Below are 17,258 nucleotides of genomic sequence, written 5' to 3'. Positions count from 1 at the left end.
AACAGCGCAACAGACTCAGAGAAAGTAGGTACCTATCTACGTAGTCACTTCTCAAAAACTAAGGAACTTAACATCTAAAGTAAATAATAGGTATTATTTAAAGAAAACGTATTTTTTCCATACTTTTTTTAATGTCACCTAAAAAGACAGGCACAATATTGCACATAGGGTCTTTTTCACCACAACTGTTGTATGTAAATATTTATTTGGTACGTTAAATATCGATTATAAATATTGTACATAATAATTTTTCACTAACTTTTATTTACCTATCTATAGTTTATGGAATTGGCAAACCGTAGGCTTAGGCTTAGGTCCTGGTTTAATTTAATAATGTAAGAGTATGTAAGTATATTATCCCTATCCGTTATGTATTGTGCTTTTACATTTTATTTACAGAAAATCTTCAAATCGAACGGCACTTTTATTTGATCTAGACATTACATTACTTATACCTATCCATTACATTTTACCCGTTTTAATTGTATTGTTAAACACAAGAGAGATATAGTAGATCCAATTTCAGTGTCAGAAAAACGACACTGTCGTCCCTTTCTACTACAATAAGTCAAAATGAAATAGCTAGCTATTTGACATGGCAATGGACGAGACACTTGACCTTATTTAGTAGAAAGAAACAGTCGTACTTCTAGGAACGCCTCTCGCTCATTTTTCATTCCATGTTAATTATCTTTTAAACTAGGATATAGCTTTTTTCAGAAATGGGTAATAAATTCCAAAAAAGAGGACAATAATGTAATAATAATATGTCAAAATGGTGGAAAAAAGAGGAAATAAAGATAATAACAATAGAAAGTCGAAAACCAGGAATAAGGTGACCAAATAAGTGAAGTAAGTAATTTGACTTACCCCCAGCAAACGTTAGACTAAACTGTACCTACTATACCTTTCTAGTGTCACCACATAACTACCAAAACTACACTACATTCTAGCCCACTCTACAGATAAGGTACACACATCCAACATCAAATGAAAAGATTATGTCATAAAATATTTTTAATAAGTTCAACAGAAGTGAAAAAGACCCTATGAATAAATGAAATGTTATACATATTTATCTAGAGTAAAAAGTATATTCCTCTCACAAGCTTAACACAGGAATGTTCCTGTTTATACAGATTGTATATTAGATTGCAGGCAAAAATTTAGGTGATTGATCTTACAAAAATATTTTTAATATTTTTTTCTTTATGATCACTTTTTAATTAGAATTTATGATGCGTATTACAATAATATTATCAACTAAAAGTTTGCCCGCATTTGTACACACATCCCATATTTATAATATGTTGCTAACGAAACAAAATAATAAGATCACAATCTTTCACTCGGTTGCACAGAAAAAACATTATGCCGTAGCTACTGATAGCTAACTAGAGCAAACAAAATATGATACAAAATAAACGTGGCAAAATTTCAAACATTGCATTAGTGAAATTATTCAATCCCAATAGATTTATGTTTACAGTTGAGCAAATCAATTCTCACGAAGAAGTTACATTCATACACACCCCATGTCTACCCAATAATAATTTACTAGCCATACAATCCAACAAATTCTCCTAATCTAAGTTATGAAAGATTGACAGAAAAACTTTACAATTTGTTACTTGCCAAAGAAAAAACACGTCACGAATTCGCTTCACGAAATTAAAAACATTTATTGTAAAATTTGATGGAACCATTTTTTTATTGTAAAAAAATGTGTTTTAGATTCAGATTAGACAAATAAACACTATACTACCACGCAGGTAGGCTGTACAATGGCTGGCAAGTGGCAACACTATCTACATTTTTTTCTTTGGCAAACGTAACGTCCAAGCTACGCCTATGACTGGCCCAACCGCACGGCGTCATTCCTTTGATTAAAAAAATAGCTTATCGGAGCAATCTGGATAAAACGTGGTCGACGTAACGACTTAGGAACTTCTAATGTATGTAATTATTTCCCTTAATCAGCGATATATTTACACAGAAACTATTATGGGGATACTGCGAAAAACAATTTCGAATTTTCGATACATCGTATCATTTCATCTCCCTCTCTCGTTTAGTTTCAATCGCGGATGAGAGAGACAGGCAATAGGAATCGCCAAATCTCAAGATTTCATTCTAGTCCGTGTTGTTAAATATTGAAACCAATTTGACAGGTTTGAATTTGAATCGAATTACGACCTCTCTTATCTCCGAGCTTACTTTATTCAAATTATTTTGCGTAGTATCCCTTTGACATTGTATATTGTGGTCTGATAAATGCCAGCTATCCTAGTTTAACGATCGCTCGTGGTTCCACGGACCCTATCAATACGATTCGACTACAAGCATTGTGTACATCATTCAAACTATTGCTTTGCCGATGTTGGAATCGGCGACTTTCTACTAATCCCTATCTATCCATCACTTCTATAAAAAGCATGTGTAAAAGTCAATTAATTCAGAAATGGTCACATGAAAACATTGCAAGTTGGGTTGCTGCTCTGAGATAACTACCGTTAAGGCAAAAGGGTTCATTTAACTTTTTGTAAAGTTCAGATATCTAATGAAGAAATTTAAAAAATTAAGTGTATGCTTTGAACGTGTAACTTGACTTAGGATAGATGTGTTAAGAACTTATTAAACACAGTTGACCATTTCTGATATAACTGGCATCATGTCCATTATAAGTATACAGTTGCAACCTTAGTGATCTCCTGAAAGGTGTACCATGTACACGTAAAAAAATAACTATAAAATTGAAGTTTGTTATTAATTATTTATTACATTGGTGTTTTCACGCAATCTACTAACAATAATTTATAATCACTGGTACATTCTATTCGTTATAATACATATACATACCTAGTTTAAATGCGAAACGCGGGCCCCGGCTCTTAGGTGACAAGTAACGATGACTATGTAATTTTGTTTTTTATCTCTTACACACAAAACTTTTCACGTAACTTGTTTTGAAAAATTATAACTTCTATTTCCTCGCAAGTGCACTATGTATAATCCTATTGGAACATCATTGTATTGGAAGCACCATAGCCGCACACAATAAAAACTACAAGTAACGCTAAGAAAATTTTGATATTACGAAGATAAAAAAAACAAAATCACAGCCTAGAACAGTTTGCGCCGTGTGGTAGCTCAGATTTTATTCTTCAATCTAACATTATATCTTCGAAATAACATTTTACAGTAGGTATTTTATTATAGTACTAATAATTATTTTAAGCGATCAAGTGATACAATAATAAGTCTATTTTTAAGTCATATGAAAAATACAAAATATAATTTTATTTCATATTGTAATAAGTATTGGTTATACTACATCTAGCCAGCCCACTAAGTTTATAACATCAAAACACACTTATACTCGCACATTTGTCAAATAATAATAAATAATAAGAAATCTATTTACAATAGTAAGTATTTTTTTTATCATTACATAATGTATTTATTATATCGACTATATAGGGTGATATCGGCACAATGTTTCGAACCAAGCCTATGGGCATAACAAGTCAAAATTTCCATTGTTTTTGGACCTTAAGACAAGGGAATAAAGTTCAAAATATGGTGGAAACTATATTCCCACTGCCGTATAGTCTCAGTTATGTTTAGTTGTCCTAACACAAGGGAGCCGGGACCGATGTCTGGCACTTGCGCTGTAGTCTAGACGTCGCAGGGCGCTCCCCAAGCGAACTTATTGCCCCAAGCTACACGAACGGCTGAAAGCGGAACTAACACCAAACGTCTGGCATCAAATAAATTACATGAAACTAAACACTTATTCCCAGAACTACAACCGATTATAATGCTGTTGGAGTAATTGGGAAATTATTTCCCACCTTTACTACCAGAGATAAATCTGATTTTAAAGGTTGGAAAAAATACTTAGTCTAACTAATAGTTAAGGAAAGTTTATAATATACCTTTTTATGGATAGTTTAACGGAAAAAAATAAGAATTTATTTAGTTACAGGAAACTTATTCTTAGCCAACACTGATTAGTAGTTTTAATAGTAATAACTGGCAGTAATTCTAGGAATAGTAAGGCGGTTATCACACTGCGCCGCGGAGCGCGGGGCGACAGATTTAATCATAGTATGCAAGTACCTCAGTTTGTATGGAAAATACGCGCGGCACTTCACACTGACAACGCGTCCGCGCGCGTGATTTTTTATATGAAAATCACGCGCTCCGCGGCGCAGTGTGATAACCGCCTAATAAATGGAGGACGATAAGTGTTAATTTGACTTTCAGCCGTCTTCGTTATGACGTCGCACTGCTCTGTACACGGCGACGCGAGACCTATATTACTATTATTTACAACATTTACACTAGAGGTCGCGATTGGACAAACGACAGCGTATTCCTCGAGTTGAATTACCAACATTCTTTACCGAGTGCTTATTTATGCGGTTATTACGTATCAATTTTGATTTTAAGAATTCTAAAAGTGCTACTAAATCATGTAAACATCAATTATTAGGTCGGTGAAATTACAATAATAATTGTATTATCATAGCAAAAACTTTCTGTCATATTACTACACACACAAAGATTAATTTAATTTATTGCAATCAAGATGGTGGTCCCTTAAATTGAGAAATAGTATAACAGCAGCAATTTATAATCCGGTTGCCAATCACTTAAGACGATATTTAATTTAAAATCCACGCATGGACAACGAAATAAATATTTTGTTTTAAGATATTAACTTTCAAGTTTCGACGCAGCACCAAATTTAAAAAAACTTCAAATGTACTCACGAAGTAATACGATTTCCTCGCGTGTCGTTCATAGCCGACTCGTACTGTGAACTACCGCTAAACTATACTGTTTCCAGGGTTTGACTGACTACAATGCATTAATTTTGTACTCATAGACATATTTTTCCAATGGCACTTTAGAGATAAAAAGAAGAACTTTATATCACTCGACAAATAAACATTGAGTATCATAAATACCTTGGATAGATGTTTAGCGTGTAAAATACCCCTGGAATAGTATAATTGAACAGTAACACTTAATTTAATGGCCCAACTTTATAATCATTTGATATGTTAGCATATTATTATCAACGCGAGTCCAAAACGGCATAGTGCGACGACAACGCGCAAAATCGCATCCCGCGAGATTCTGCTTGCTGTCAGTAAACTCTAATTACAACTAATTACAATACGACCTCGCAATCAATAATTTCACATCAGTATGTAGCATATTGTCAAAGAATTAAAATTTATCATAGAATGGCGTTCGAGTGATACGTTTCAGACAATGTAGCGTTTGTTACTCAATCGAGTATATTTCATTGGATCCAAATCATAGGAGCGTCCAAATCATGTAACATTATTATAACTTTAGTTATACACGCCCACAGAACAGTCTTATTAGCACATGTCGTCCATTAACAAAACGTGCCGTTACACAGTTTGGACGCGACGCTACACCGTCCAAAATCACTTTCACCGCTAAAACAAATACGAAACGCATTCGGAACTCGAGTCACGTCTTCAGTCCCGGCGACGCACTAGCAAGTCCGCACTAGTCGTAGTCGATGTCCATGTTGTAGCGCTCGCGCTCCGACGCCGAGGACGAGGCCGAGTGCGGCCACGCGGCCACCGACGACGACGACGAGCCCGACGACGCCGAGCCCGAGCCCGAGCCCGAGCCCGAGCTCGCGTCCCGCCCGCGAAGACCCACCCGCCGGACTACAATTTGCGAGAATGATGCTGCGGGAAGAAAATAAGAGTTAAACTCAGAACGAGCTTAGGGCTTGGTTTCCACTAAGGCGGAGAGGAACAGAAGTGTTTTGAATAATCAATCAGATTTCATTTCACGCCCCTTTGGTGGAAACCGGGCCTGATGGTTAAAGTCGAGTAATTTTTTTAATAACGCAACGTGTAGCGGTCAGTCGGATTCCTTACTAGTGCAACTTGTACTGTAAATTAAGGTGTGATGTTAAATCGGATTCTGAATACTCGATAGCACACCAGTCTACATTTTATTGCAACATCACCCCTATTACAACATTATAAGGTACGCGCGCGCGCTTCCTAATAGCAATACGTGTATCAAGTATAGATTTATGACTATAGTCTGGTCCGTGAGCACGTAGAATTTTGTCCGATGACTCCAAGCTACCCATCCTTATCGCTCGCGCGTAATTATGTTGCTGTCGCGCTCGCACACTCACTGCGGGCGCCCGTCGCACAGTCGCGACAGCAACATAATTACGCGCGAGCGATAAGGATGGGTAGCTTGGGGTCATTGGACAAAATTCTACGTGCTCACGGACCGGGCTTTAGTATTATGTGTAAGGTCGCATTTTACCTAGAGTTATGTATAAAGTCCTGCTCGGCGACCAGATATAATTTCGTCCAATGACCCCAAGCAAGCTACCTATTCTTATCGCTCGCGCGTAATTATATTATTAACGGGCGGCGAGTGAGTGTGCCAGCGCTATAATTATGCGCGAGCGATAAGGATGGGTAGCTTGGGGTCATTGGACGAAATTCTATGTGCTCGGCGACCGGACTTTAGTGTAACATGGAATCATGACTAGTGTAACGTGTAAGTTCGTATTCTGACCAGTGTAACGTATAGTCAAATAACTTGAAGTACTCACGTCCCGAGGCCTCGGAGGTGGGCGGCGCCTGGGCGGGGGGCGGGGCCTGCGCGGGGGGCGGGGCCTGCGGCGGCAGCAGCGAGCGGCGGCAGATGGGACACGTGGCGTGCAGCTGCAGCCACGGCGTGATGCACGACGAGTGGAATATGTGGTCGCACTCTAGCCGGGACACTGTCTCACCTGGAGCGAGAGAGATTGGTTTTAACAACGATGTGTAATGCAGATCAATCGTCGACACACTTACTTACATAGTTTAAAATCGACGACGACGACACCAGTTAGGTGTCCCACCTAACATTGGCGAATAAGGTTCTATAACTCGGTAGTGGCTAGGCCAGTGGCGCCAACTGGTAATTTGATAGGAACGCTTGTTGGCAGAAGTTCTATCAAGGGGAAATGATGGAGCGCTATTGTCTGATAAAGTCATAGTCATGATTACTCATCAGTGACGGCAACTAATGAGCACATACGGTAGCTGACGCCTGACATCGTTAGTGTTTCACTGAGCTGGAAGTTCTTTCTAGGAAGACTGGTTGGTGTTATTGTCGTATAAGGTAATGGTTATGGTCACTCGGCAATGGCGCCAACTAGTGACCGCCTATAGAGTCCTGTCACTGCACGATCCTTACCGAGCTAGAAGATCTGTTTAGGGGGCGGGTTGTCTTATAAGGTCATGGTTATGGTCACTCGTTATTGATACCAACTAGTGACCGCAACTGTCCTGACTGTTACTGCACGGTCCCTACCGAGCTGGAAGTTCTGTCTATGGGGACGTATAAGGTCATGGTCACTTGTCAATGGCGCCAACTAACGACCGCCTATACTGTCCTGTTACTGTACGATCCCTACCCAGCTGGAAGTTCTCCCAGCAGACGGAGCAGGCGGCGCTGGCGTCGGCTTGGTCCTACGTGATGCCCCGCTGGGCGCGCGGGCCCGAGCTGTCCCGCTGGCCCAGTAGCTGTGTCACTGCTGCTGCTGTATGCTCACCCAGCTGGAAGTTTTGTCTAGGGGGGTTGTCGTATAATGTCATGGTTATGGCCACTCGTTAGTGTAGCCAACTAGTGACCACATGTAACCTGTCCAGTATTTCATGATCCCTACCTAGCTGGAAGTTCTCCCAGCAGACGGAGCAGGCGGCGCTGGCGTCGGCCTGCTCCTGCGTGATGCCCCGCTGAGCGCGCGGGCCCGAGCTGTCCAGCTGGCCCAGTAGCCGTGTCCCACTGCTGCTGCTGTATGCTCACCCAGCTGGAAGTTCTCCCAGCAGACGGAGCAGGCGGCGCTGGCGGACCCGAGTTGTCCAGCTGGCCCAGTAACTGGGTCACTGCTGCTGCTGTATGATCCCTACCCAGCTGGAAGTTCTCCCAGCAGACGGAGCTAACCCAGTAGCTGTGTCATACTGCATCTGAACCTGCTGCTGATGATGCTGTATGATACTGATACTGTATGGTGCTCGTTTCAGCCAAATGACGTCCACCGCTGGACATAGGTCTTCCCCAAGGTTTTCCACAATGAACGTTCCTGCGCTGCCCGCATCCAGTTTCTTCCCGCGACCTTTACCAGATCGTCGGTCCACGTAGTAAGAGGCCTGCCCACGCTACGTCTTCCAGCCCGTGGTCGCCACTCGAGAACTTTTCTGCACCAACGGCCATCGTCTCTGCGAGCAGTGCCACTTGATTTTAGCAATTCTGCGAGCTATGCCGGTCACTTTCTCCTGCGGATCTCCTCGTAGCTGATTCGATCACGCAGAGAATTGATTGTGTGATGCTCACCGAGCTGGAAGTTCTCCCAGCAGACGGAGCAGGCGGCGCTGGCGTCGGCCTGCTCCTGCGTGATGCACTCGCTGGGCAACGCGGCGATACGCTCGCGCGGCAGCGGCGGCGGGCCCGAGTTCTCCAGTTGGCCGAGCAATTGTGTCACTACTGCGTCTAAGCCTGAAAAAATTTGAAGGGGTGGTCAGTGGAAAATTAATTGAATACACGGTAGCTTTTTAAACCGAAGTGAGCCTTCAAGCAGGGTTCATATTCGTTTTTGGTAAAGTTAGTTAATAAATTATTCATTCCAGCTTAAAAAGCTAGCCGTAATTAGTTTCAGGATGTCAATAAGTGACCAGAGAAAGGCACTGGCATTTTTCGAGTGTTATGGTACTAGCTCATTATCGCGACTGCTGAACGCCGGAGCATCGCGAATTGCCAGAGAATAGAACGACGACAAGCGAGTCGACGAAATTCGAAAGACGGTAGAGTGTGTGGAGGCCTAACACGAACGTCTTAATAGAATTTAAACTAATTGTTTCATTAACAACTGCCTGTACCTTCGCCTCCAAACACGTAGTCCCCGGGCGCCCCGACCAGTACAAATGGCGCCCCTGCCGTGACGGCGCCGGTGCCTTGCCTTCCGCCGCCGATCATCCACACGAGTTGGTCCATAAACGTCTCCCGCCGGCCGGTGGTAGATGCCCCTCTGGAATTGTACGAAATTATATGTTCAAAAACTCGAGGGAATATCACGCAAAACTCTCGGCAGAGGGCGCTACTAGAAACAGTAAAAAGCCTTTGCCAAACATTGCTTTTCAGCCAGTCTACGGTAGCCAATCGAACACAATATGACGGTGTATGGGAGCCCGCACACTAGGCAGCCAAGAGTGTTCATATACCGGATTGGTTGCCACAGCCAGGCTGTGGCACTTATACATTCATCTCTCTTTTTTAATGCTAGCCTACAGTTCTACTATCCGATTTCTCAATCGCTAGATAACTTTTATCTGAAGTGTAAAAAATATGTTAATAGTTCTTTAGATAACGCAATATATCGATTTTAGGCCTTTGGAATAGTTCAGAGAGTAGAACATCTTTTTTTTAACTTTTCAGGCCAAATTAAAAATACGTCAGCAACGAATTATTTGATTCCATGACTTCATAAGCACATTGGTCAATTACATTACTAATGTAGGTCAGTAATAATCATCTTACCGCAACCGGCCGCCGGACATCAGAAACGCCAAGTCGTTTAGCATTGGTGGCGCGCTCTGAAATTTTAAACAGATTACTTTAGTACAAAATATTAGTATTAATGCTTATGGGAGTTCTACCAGACCAGTCTAAACCGCACAATAAAGCACGTAGCGCATATATGTCACGTACCGCAAGCGTAAACTTGAGAAGTATGGTCTAAAATTGCACACATAACTCTTTTACTTTGATTGACCTGATAAATTCAGGAATTCATCTCGAAGATTTTTTTTGCATGTTTCTGTAGGCAGGCATACTTCTTTTCACTCTGATTTTTTTTGCATGTTTCTGTAGGCAGGCATACTTCTTTTCACTCTAATAAAGACTAAATTAAATATAAATTCCTATTTATTTATTAAAATACGCCATTGATGTGACATAGATTGTACACCTGTAAATAGTTAGTCAAAATTTTCCCACTGTAATAATCATAGGTATTTATAAACAATGTCATGTGCTTGCGCGCGTGTTCTTGCGATAACAGCCAACTCACGAGAGGTGTTCTGGCGATAACACGTCGACATGACTAGGGACGTCACCTATTGATATGGTGAAATGTATGTTGCACATCACTATAAACAAACAATGCAATTTTATGCCCATTTATAAACGAAATATGATTCTAGGGACGTCACCTATTGATATGGTGAAATGTATGTTGCACATCACTATAAACAAACAATGCAATTTTATGCCTATTTATAAACAAAATATGATCCTAGAGACGTCACCTCATATCATTGTTGTTATCAATTACCACTTTTAAAACCTTGCCATGTTGTTTACAAACCACATAATAGTGGTAGACCATACCTAGCTACAGATAACACGTTGATAATGATGTGTAAACTGACTCCGAGCCAATTTCAGAGTGAGATATGCAAAAGATAACCACGTAAGAAACTTGTGCATTCTAGAACGAAGCCGTGACGTCATTAGCATTGGCGATGTTGATTAGTATCAATTAATTGCTTTATTTGGCATAAAACATCTGTTCTTTAGACACTGATTTAATAGAGGAAATTGTTGAGTTAATCAATTCTGTGGTATTATTTTTTAATTTAATTGCAATCATAACGGTAAATATGTAAATTGTTGATAAAATGCCATTGATGTGTATGAGTCATACTTTGAAATTTAATACTGCTATTGTGCAATATAAACTACATAGTAACATAGTCCCAAGGTCATGGAAACAAGTGCTTACAATTACCATTATTATTAATCCATTAAATATTTAAATGTTATTAAATTGCAGTTGGCTGAAAAGAATCCCTCCAGTACTATGATAAAAAAAATGTAAGCTGATATTATGTTCAGGAAAGTATGTGTAATGTAGCTCTTATATAAAGCCTGTATAGTTGAAAGATATCAAGCTGAAGGTATAGAAAGATAGCTATAGTAGAGAACAGTGCAATCATATATGAGTTCAGATGTACAGGATTGACTGATAAAGAGTGGAGAATGCCATTATATTTCTGAGTTCAGATGTACAGGTAACAGGATTGACTGATAAAGATTAATCTATCAAGTGATAAACTAATAAACACTTCTCAGAAACTAACACAACCTTACATTTCACTCCATTTAGTTTAGTTCTGTTATTGAACCCCATTTCATAAACTTAAGTGGAAAAATTTAATATTATGGAGAGATTTGAATCTTATTCTTGAATGAACATTCATTATGTATGAGCAAATTATATCAGAAATTCAAAGATAATATTCTTAACAGATTTTGCAGCATGATTTTAAACTGAATCTTATCTTGACTATATTTTGGTTGTTCAACAAACAGCAGACTCAATCCCCCTTATTACAAAAAGTTACTCTGGTTGAACTCTAGAACTTTTAGAATGGAAATGTCCTTTTAAGCCAGTGTTGGTCCCTGGTTTAACTTTTTTCTAATAAGGGGGTAATGAGTTTGAGTCTAATTTGAATTAAGACCTATTAAACTAGGACTTCTTGTTACTATCTTATTAGAAGTACCTAAATAGATGTGTAATCCTAATAAAATTTAACCAATTTAAGAATACCAGGGGTAATTATTAAATACAGGTTATTGTTCATACTTGGTGCATATCATCGGAATCGTCTAGGTTGCTCATGTCGTCCAGATTGCTCATGTCATCGATGTTGCTCATGTCTGCATCGCTAAAATCATCTCCGGGGAGCCGTACAACATCTTCTGATTCGTTCACTAGGAGCTCTATGAATCCACTGGCGCAGTATGGGCATGTGTAATCCTGAAACCACATAAAGTTACTATCAGTTTTTTATTTTCTAATTAGTTTCTTATTTGACTGTATTTCAGTTTCACCACAAAAAAGATATGATGACCAAGAAAGTAAGATTATGTTCAAATTGAAATCTAATTGGCCATAGAAACAGGACTCTTTTACCAACAAGAAACTTTGTAATTGAATGTTGGGTCAGATAGTAGGGCAGGCCTAAAAGTTAGTTGGTAGCTCATCGTCATCACCGTGGTCGCACAATGTTTACACTACAGTGGAGTTGATATTGGTGGCCAGATCATTATCACAGTTCTGCTGGCGCTGAAGCTTTCCTTTAAGCATTTGTATCTATAAATTTGTCGCTTCCAACATCCACATTTCACAAAAAAGACCGGCAGTCCAAGAAAATTAGTCGCAATAAATTTTAATCAAAGCACCAATCATGTCGTCCAAAAAAAGTAATTTATCACCAATTAGAAAACCATTTATGGTACACAGACTCAGGCCCCACGAGCAGNGAGTAAGGTCCTGTCAATCGCCAGGGGTGCCAACTGTTAAGTATAAAAACGATAGGCCTCATTGAACGACGACAAGCGAGTCGACGACGTTCGAAAGACGGTAGTGTGGGGGAAGCCTAACACGTCTTGATAGAATTTGAAGTGATTGTTTCAGAACTGTACCTACACGTAGTCCCCAGGCGCCCCGACCAGTATAACGGGCGCCCACGCCGTGACGGCGCCGGTGCCTTACCGCCCATGTTCCTAGCTAAAGAGTAGCAACAGTCCCGTAGTCTTCATCCCTACAATACATCATGTGACTGTACCTTCGCCCCCAAATACGTAGTCCCCAGGCGCCCCGACCAGTACAAAAGGCGCTCCTGCCGTGACGGCGCCGGTGCCTTGCCGCCCATATAGAGTAGCAGCAGTCCCGTAGTCTTCATCCCTACAATACATAATGTGACTGTACCTTCGCCCCCAAACACGTAGTCCCCAGGCGCCCCGACCAGTACAAAAGGCGCCCCAGCCGTGACGGCGCCGGTGCCTTGCCTTCCGCCGCCGATCATCCACACGAGCTGGTCCATAAACGTCTCCCGCCGACCGGTGGTCGATGCCCCTCTGGAATTTAACGAAATTATATGTTCAAAAACTCGAGGGAACATCACGCAAAACTCTCGGCAGAGGGCGCTACTAGAAACAGTAAAATTCAGCTAGTCTACGGTAGCCAATCCAACATAATATGACGGTGTTTGATGGGAGCCCGCACATTAGACGGCAGCCAAGAGTGTTCATATACCGGATTGGTTGCCACAGCCAGGCTGTGGCACTTATACATTAATCTCTCTTTTTTAATGCTAGCCCACAGTTCTACTACCCGATTTCTCAATCGCTAGATAACTTTTATCTGAAGTGTAAAAACTATGTTAATAGTTCTTTAGATAACGCAATCTATCGATTTTAGGCCTTTGGAATAGTTCAGAGCAGACAGAAGAACATCTTTTTTTTTTAACTTTTCAGGCCAAATTAAAAATATGTCAGCAACTAATTATTTGACTCCATGACTTCATAAGCACATTGGTTAATTACATTTATAATGTAGGTCAATAATAATCGTCTTACCGCAACCGGCCGCCGGACATCAGAAACGCCAAGTCGTTTAGCATTGGTGGCGCGCTCTGAAATTTTAAACACATTACTTTTATTTTATTTTTATTTTATTTATTTATTTATTACATATTTCAGTACAAAATATAACAGAGTAGGTATTAATGCTTATGGGAGTTCTACCAGACTAGTGAAATCCGCACAATAAAGCACGTAGCGCACGTAATGCACGTACCGCAAACGCAAACTTGAACAGTATGGTCTAAAATTGCACACATAACTCTTTTACTTTGTACCTGTAGACCTAAGATGCGCGCCGTGATAACTTTTATCGATGTCAAAATGTATGGACAAAATCGATAAAATGACGTGACAACGGCTTATCGCGGCGCGCATCCTAGGCCTACTGATAAATTCAGAAATGCATCTCGAAGATGTTTTTTGTATGCTTCTACATATCGGCATACTACTTTTCACTCTAATAAAGGCTAAATTCAATATAAATTCTTATTTATTTATTATACGGCATTGAGGTGACATAGATGTTACACCTGTAAACAAACAGTCAAAATGTTCCCACTGTAATAATCATAAGGTATTTATAAACAATGTCATGTGCTTGCGCGCGCGTTGTTCCGATAACAGCCAACTCACGCGAGGTGTTCTGGCGATAACACGTCGACATGACTAGGGACGTCACCTATTAATATGGTGAAATGTATGTTGCACATCACTATAAACAAACAATGCAATTTTATGCCCATTTATAAACAAAATATGATCCTAGGGACGTCACCTATTGATGTTGTGAGTGTATGTTGCACATTACCATTAACAAATGCAATTTGATATGCTCATTTATTAACAACATCACAATGTATTATAAAGTAAGTCAATCTACTATAAAAGGCGATTTTTTCAATGCATTTTGACCTTTGAAACTTGGATACAAAGTTCATAATCATTTGAGAAAATTCGACGTGATAAAATGTGCTTGACTGTAATATGTATGTTATGTTCAATGCCTTTAAATAAATATGACATCAGTGAAATTGAATTTTACATCAGTTACATTATTATGGAATCATATCAACTCAACACTTTTTATTGATGACTCATGAAACTAATAATGTCCAAAGGCTAACCTAGTTTGTTTGGCATGCTAAATTATTTATTAGTTTGATTACTTTCTAATCTATAGAAAAATAGCATCATAGGTTTTCTTCTTTTATGCATAACAAATAGGTATTTGACTGCAATCGCACCTACTGATAAGTATAAGTGAGATACAGTCTAGGTATTATAAAAAAATTAAATGCATACATTTTTTTCAGTAGTGTAAACTTGGCAAAATATCATTGTTGTTATCAATTACCACTTTTAAAGCCTTGCCATGTTGTTTACAAACCACATAATGGTAGACCATACCTAGCTACAGATAACACATTGATAATGATGTGTAAACTGACTCCGAGCCAATTTCAGAGTGAGATATGCAAAAGATAACCACATAAGAAACTTTTGCATTCTAGAACGAAGCCGTGACGTCATTAGCATTGGCGATGTTGATTAGTATCAATTAATTGCTTTATTTGGCATAAAACATCTGTTCTTTAGACACTGATTTAATAGAGGAAATTGTTGAGTTAATCAATTCTGTAGTATTATTTTTTAATTTAATTAATTTAAAACATAAAGTTATGTAAATGGTTGATAAAATGCCAATAAAGTGTATGAGTCATACTTTGAAATTTAATACTGACATTGTGCAATATTAACTATAATAACATAGTAACATAGTTCCAAGGTCATGGAAACAAGTGCTAAACTTCACCATTATTATTAATCCATTAAATATTTAAATGTTATCAAATTGCAGTTGGCTGAAAAAGAATACCTCCAGTAATGATAAAAATATAAGCTGATATGATGTTCAGGAAAGTATGTGTAATGTAGCTCTTATAAAAAGTCTGTAGTTGAAAGATATCAAGCTGAAGGTATAGATAGATAGCTATAGTAGAGAACAGTGCAATCATATTTCTGAGTTCAGATGTACAGGATTGACTGATAAAGATTAATCTTTCAAGTGATAAACTAATAAACACTTCTCAGAAACTAACACAACCTTACATTTTACTCCATTTAGTTTAGTTCTGTTATTGAACCCCATTTCATAAACTTAAGTGGAAAATTTTAATATTATGGAGAGATTTGAATCTTAATCTTGAATGAACATTCATTATGTATGAGCAAATTATATCAGAAATTCAAAGACAATATTCTTAACAGATTTTGCAGCATGATTTTAAACTGAATCTTATCTTAACTACCTATATTTTGGTTGTTTAACAGACAGCAGCTCAATCCCCCTTATTACAAAAAGTTGCTCTGGTTGAACTCTGATTTAAATTGACATTTAGAATGGAAATGTCCTTTTAAGCCAGTGTTGGTCCCTGGTTTAACTTTTTTCTAATAAAGGGGTAATGAGTTTGAGTCTAATTTGAATTAGGACCTAAACTAGGACTTCTTATTACTACCAATCTTGTTAGAAGTACCTAATTGGATCTGTGATTCTAATAAAACTTAAATTCTTGGGTATAACATCAATTTCAGAATACCAGGGGTAATTATTAAATACAGGTTATTGTTCATACTTGGTGCATATCATCGGAATCGTCTAGGTTGCTCATGTCGTCCAGATTGCTCATGTCATCGATGTTGCTCATGTCTGCGTCGCTAAAATCATCTCCGGGGAGCCGTACAACATCTTCTGATTCGTTTACTAGGAGCTCTATGAATCCACTGGCGCAGTATGGGCATGTGTAATCCTGAAACCACATAAAGTAAGTATGACTTTGTTGTTTTCTAATTAGTTTCTTATTTGACTCAGAAATAGGATTTAATTATTTAAATAAGAAGTTTTGTATTTGACAGTTTCACCACAAAAAAGATATATGATGACCAAGAAAGTAAGATAATTATGTTCAAATTGAAATCTAATTGGCCATAGAAACAGATCTCTTTTACCAACAAGAAACTTTGTAATTAAATGTAGGGTCAGGTGGTAGGGTTAGGTATATTTCAGGCCTAAAAAGTAAGTTGGTAGCTTATCGTCATCATCGTGGTCGCACAATGTTTAAACTAGTAGTTGATATTGGTGGCCAGGTCATTATCACAGTTCTGCTGGCGCTGAAGCTTTCCTTTAAGCATTTGTATCTATAAATTTGTCGCTTCCAATATCCACATTTGACAAAAAAGACCGGCAGTCCAAGAAAATTAGTCGCAATAAATTTTAATCAAAGCACCAATCATGTCGTCCAAAAAAAGTAATTTATTACCAATTAGAAAACCATTTAGGGTACACAGACTCAGGCTCCACGAACGGAGCATTCATAAACAATTAAAAATCGTCAAAATTGGCAGTAAATATTGATTTTTACCTGCAAAACATCTTCAAATTCAATGTTACACCTGTGGCAGAAAAATCTAGCGGTCGGCCTCCGCTCTACCATCGCATCGGCCATCCTAGGTTTTATTCACAGTTACACAACAACAAATATTTAATGTTTTAAATATGTGCCTGAAGATTGTGCTTTCAAAACCTGAACAGAAATTTAACAATCGCCATTTTTTTGAGACATGCACAATCCAACTTTTTCCAAAAAGATTTCTTGGCACAGATTACTAAAGCATGAGCAAGACCATAGACTACGAATAAATATAGCGCTGGAGTTGCAAGGTTTGGCCGTTTTGATAATAAAAAACGTGCCCTTAGCCAT

At 38.8% G+C, this 17,258-nt stretch overlaps 1 protein-coding gene across 1 annotated transcript; it reads right to left on the bottom strand.

Annotated features, from left to right (window-relative positions):
• Positions 1–212: 212 nt before the first annotated feature.
• LOC114360830 (E3 ubiquitin-protein ligase RNF126) lies at positions 213–17,172 on the bottom strand. The gene is made up of 10 exons (XM_028315655.1): positions 16,920–17,172; positions 16,134–16,307; positions 13,495–13,550; positions 12,702–12,993; positions 11,717–11,890; positions 9,607–9,662; positions 8,949–9,097; positions 8,407–8,568; positions 6,638–6,817; positions 213–5,741 (listed from the first exon to the last, which is right to left on the bottom strand). Exons 1-10 carry the CDS (start codon positions 17,001–17,003, stop codon positions 5,554–5,556), a joined length of 1,515 nt encoding a protein of 504 aa, XP_028171456.1. The 5' UTR covers positions 17,004–17,172; the 3' UTR covers positions 213–5,553.
• Between the last annotated feature and the right edge of the window lie 86 nt (positions 17,173–17,258).

The sequence above is a fragment of the Ostrinia furnacalis genome, unplaced genomic scaffold (assembly GCF_004193835.3).
Source record: "Ostrinia furnacalis isolate ACB-3 unplaced genomic scaffold, ASM419383v2 OfSCF0322, whole genome shotgun sequence".
NCBI classification, from domain to species: Eukaryota; Metazoa; Arthropoda; class Insecta; order Lepidoptera; family Crambidae; genus Ostrinia; species Ostrinia furnacalis.
Note: the sequence above shows the minus strand (reverse complement) of the source record. Positions and strands in the feature narration are given on the sequence as shown.

Excerpts from the sequence above, each read along its gene's own strand:
- LOC114360830 (XM_028315655.1), bottom strand. The coding sequence starts at position 17,003 with ATGGCCGATGCGATGGTAGAGCGGAGGCCGACCGCTAGATTTTTCTGC. Across the intron at positions 9,663-11,716 it reads ATTCCGATGATATGCACCAA|AGCGCGCCACCAATGCTAAA; the intron begins GTATGAACAATA and ends TTAAAATTTCAG. Across the intron at positions 9,098-9,606 it reads ATGTCCGGCGGCCGGTTGCG|AGGGGCATCTACCACCGGCC; the intron begins GTAAGATGATTA and ends GTACAATTCCAG.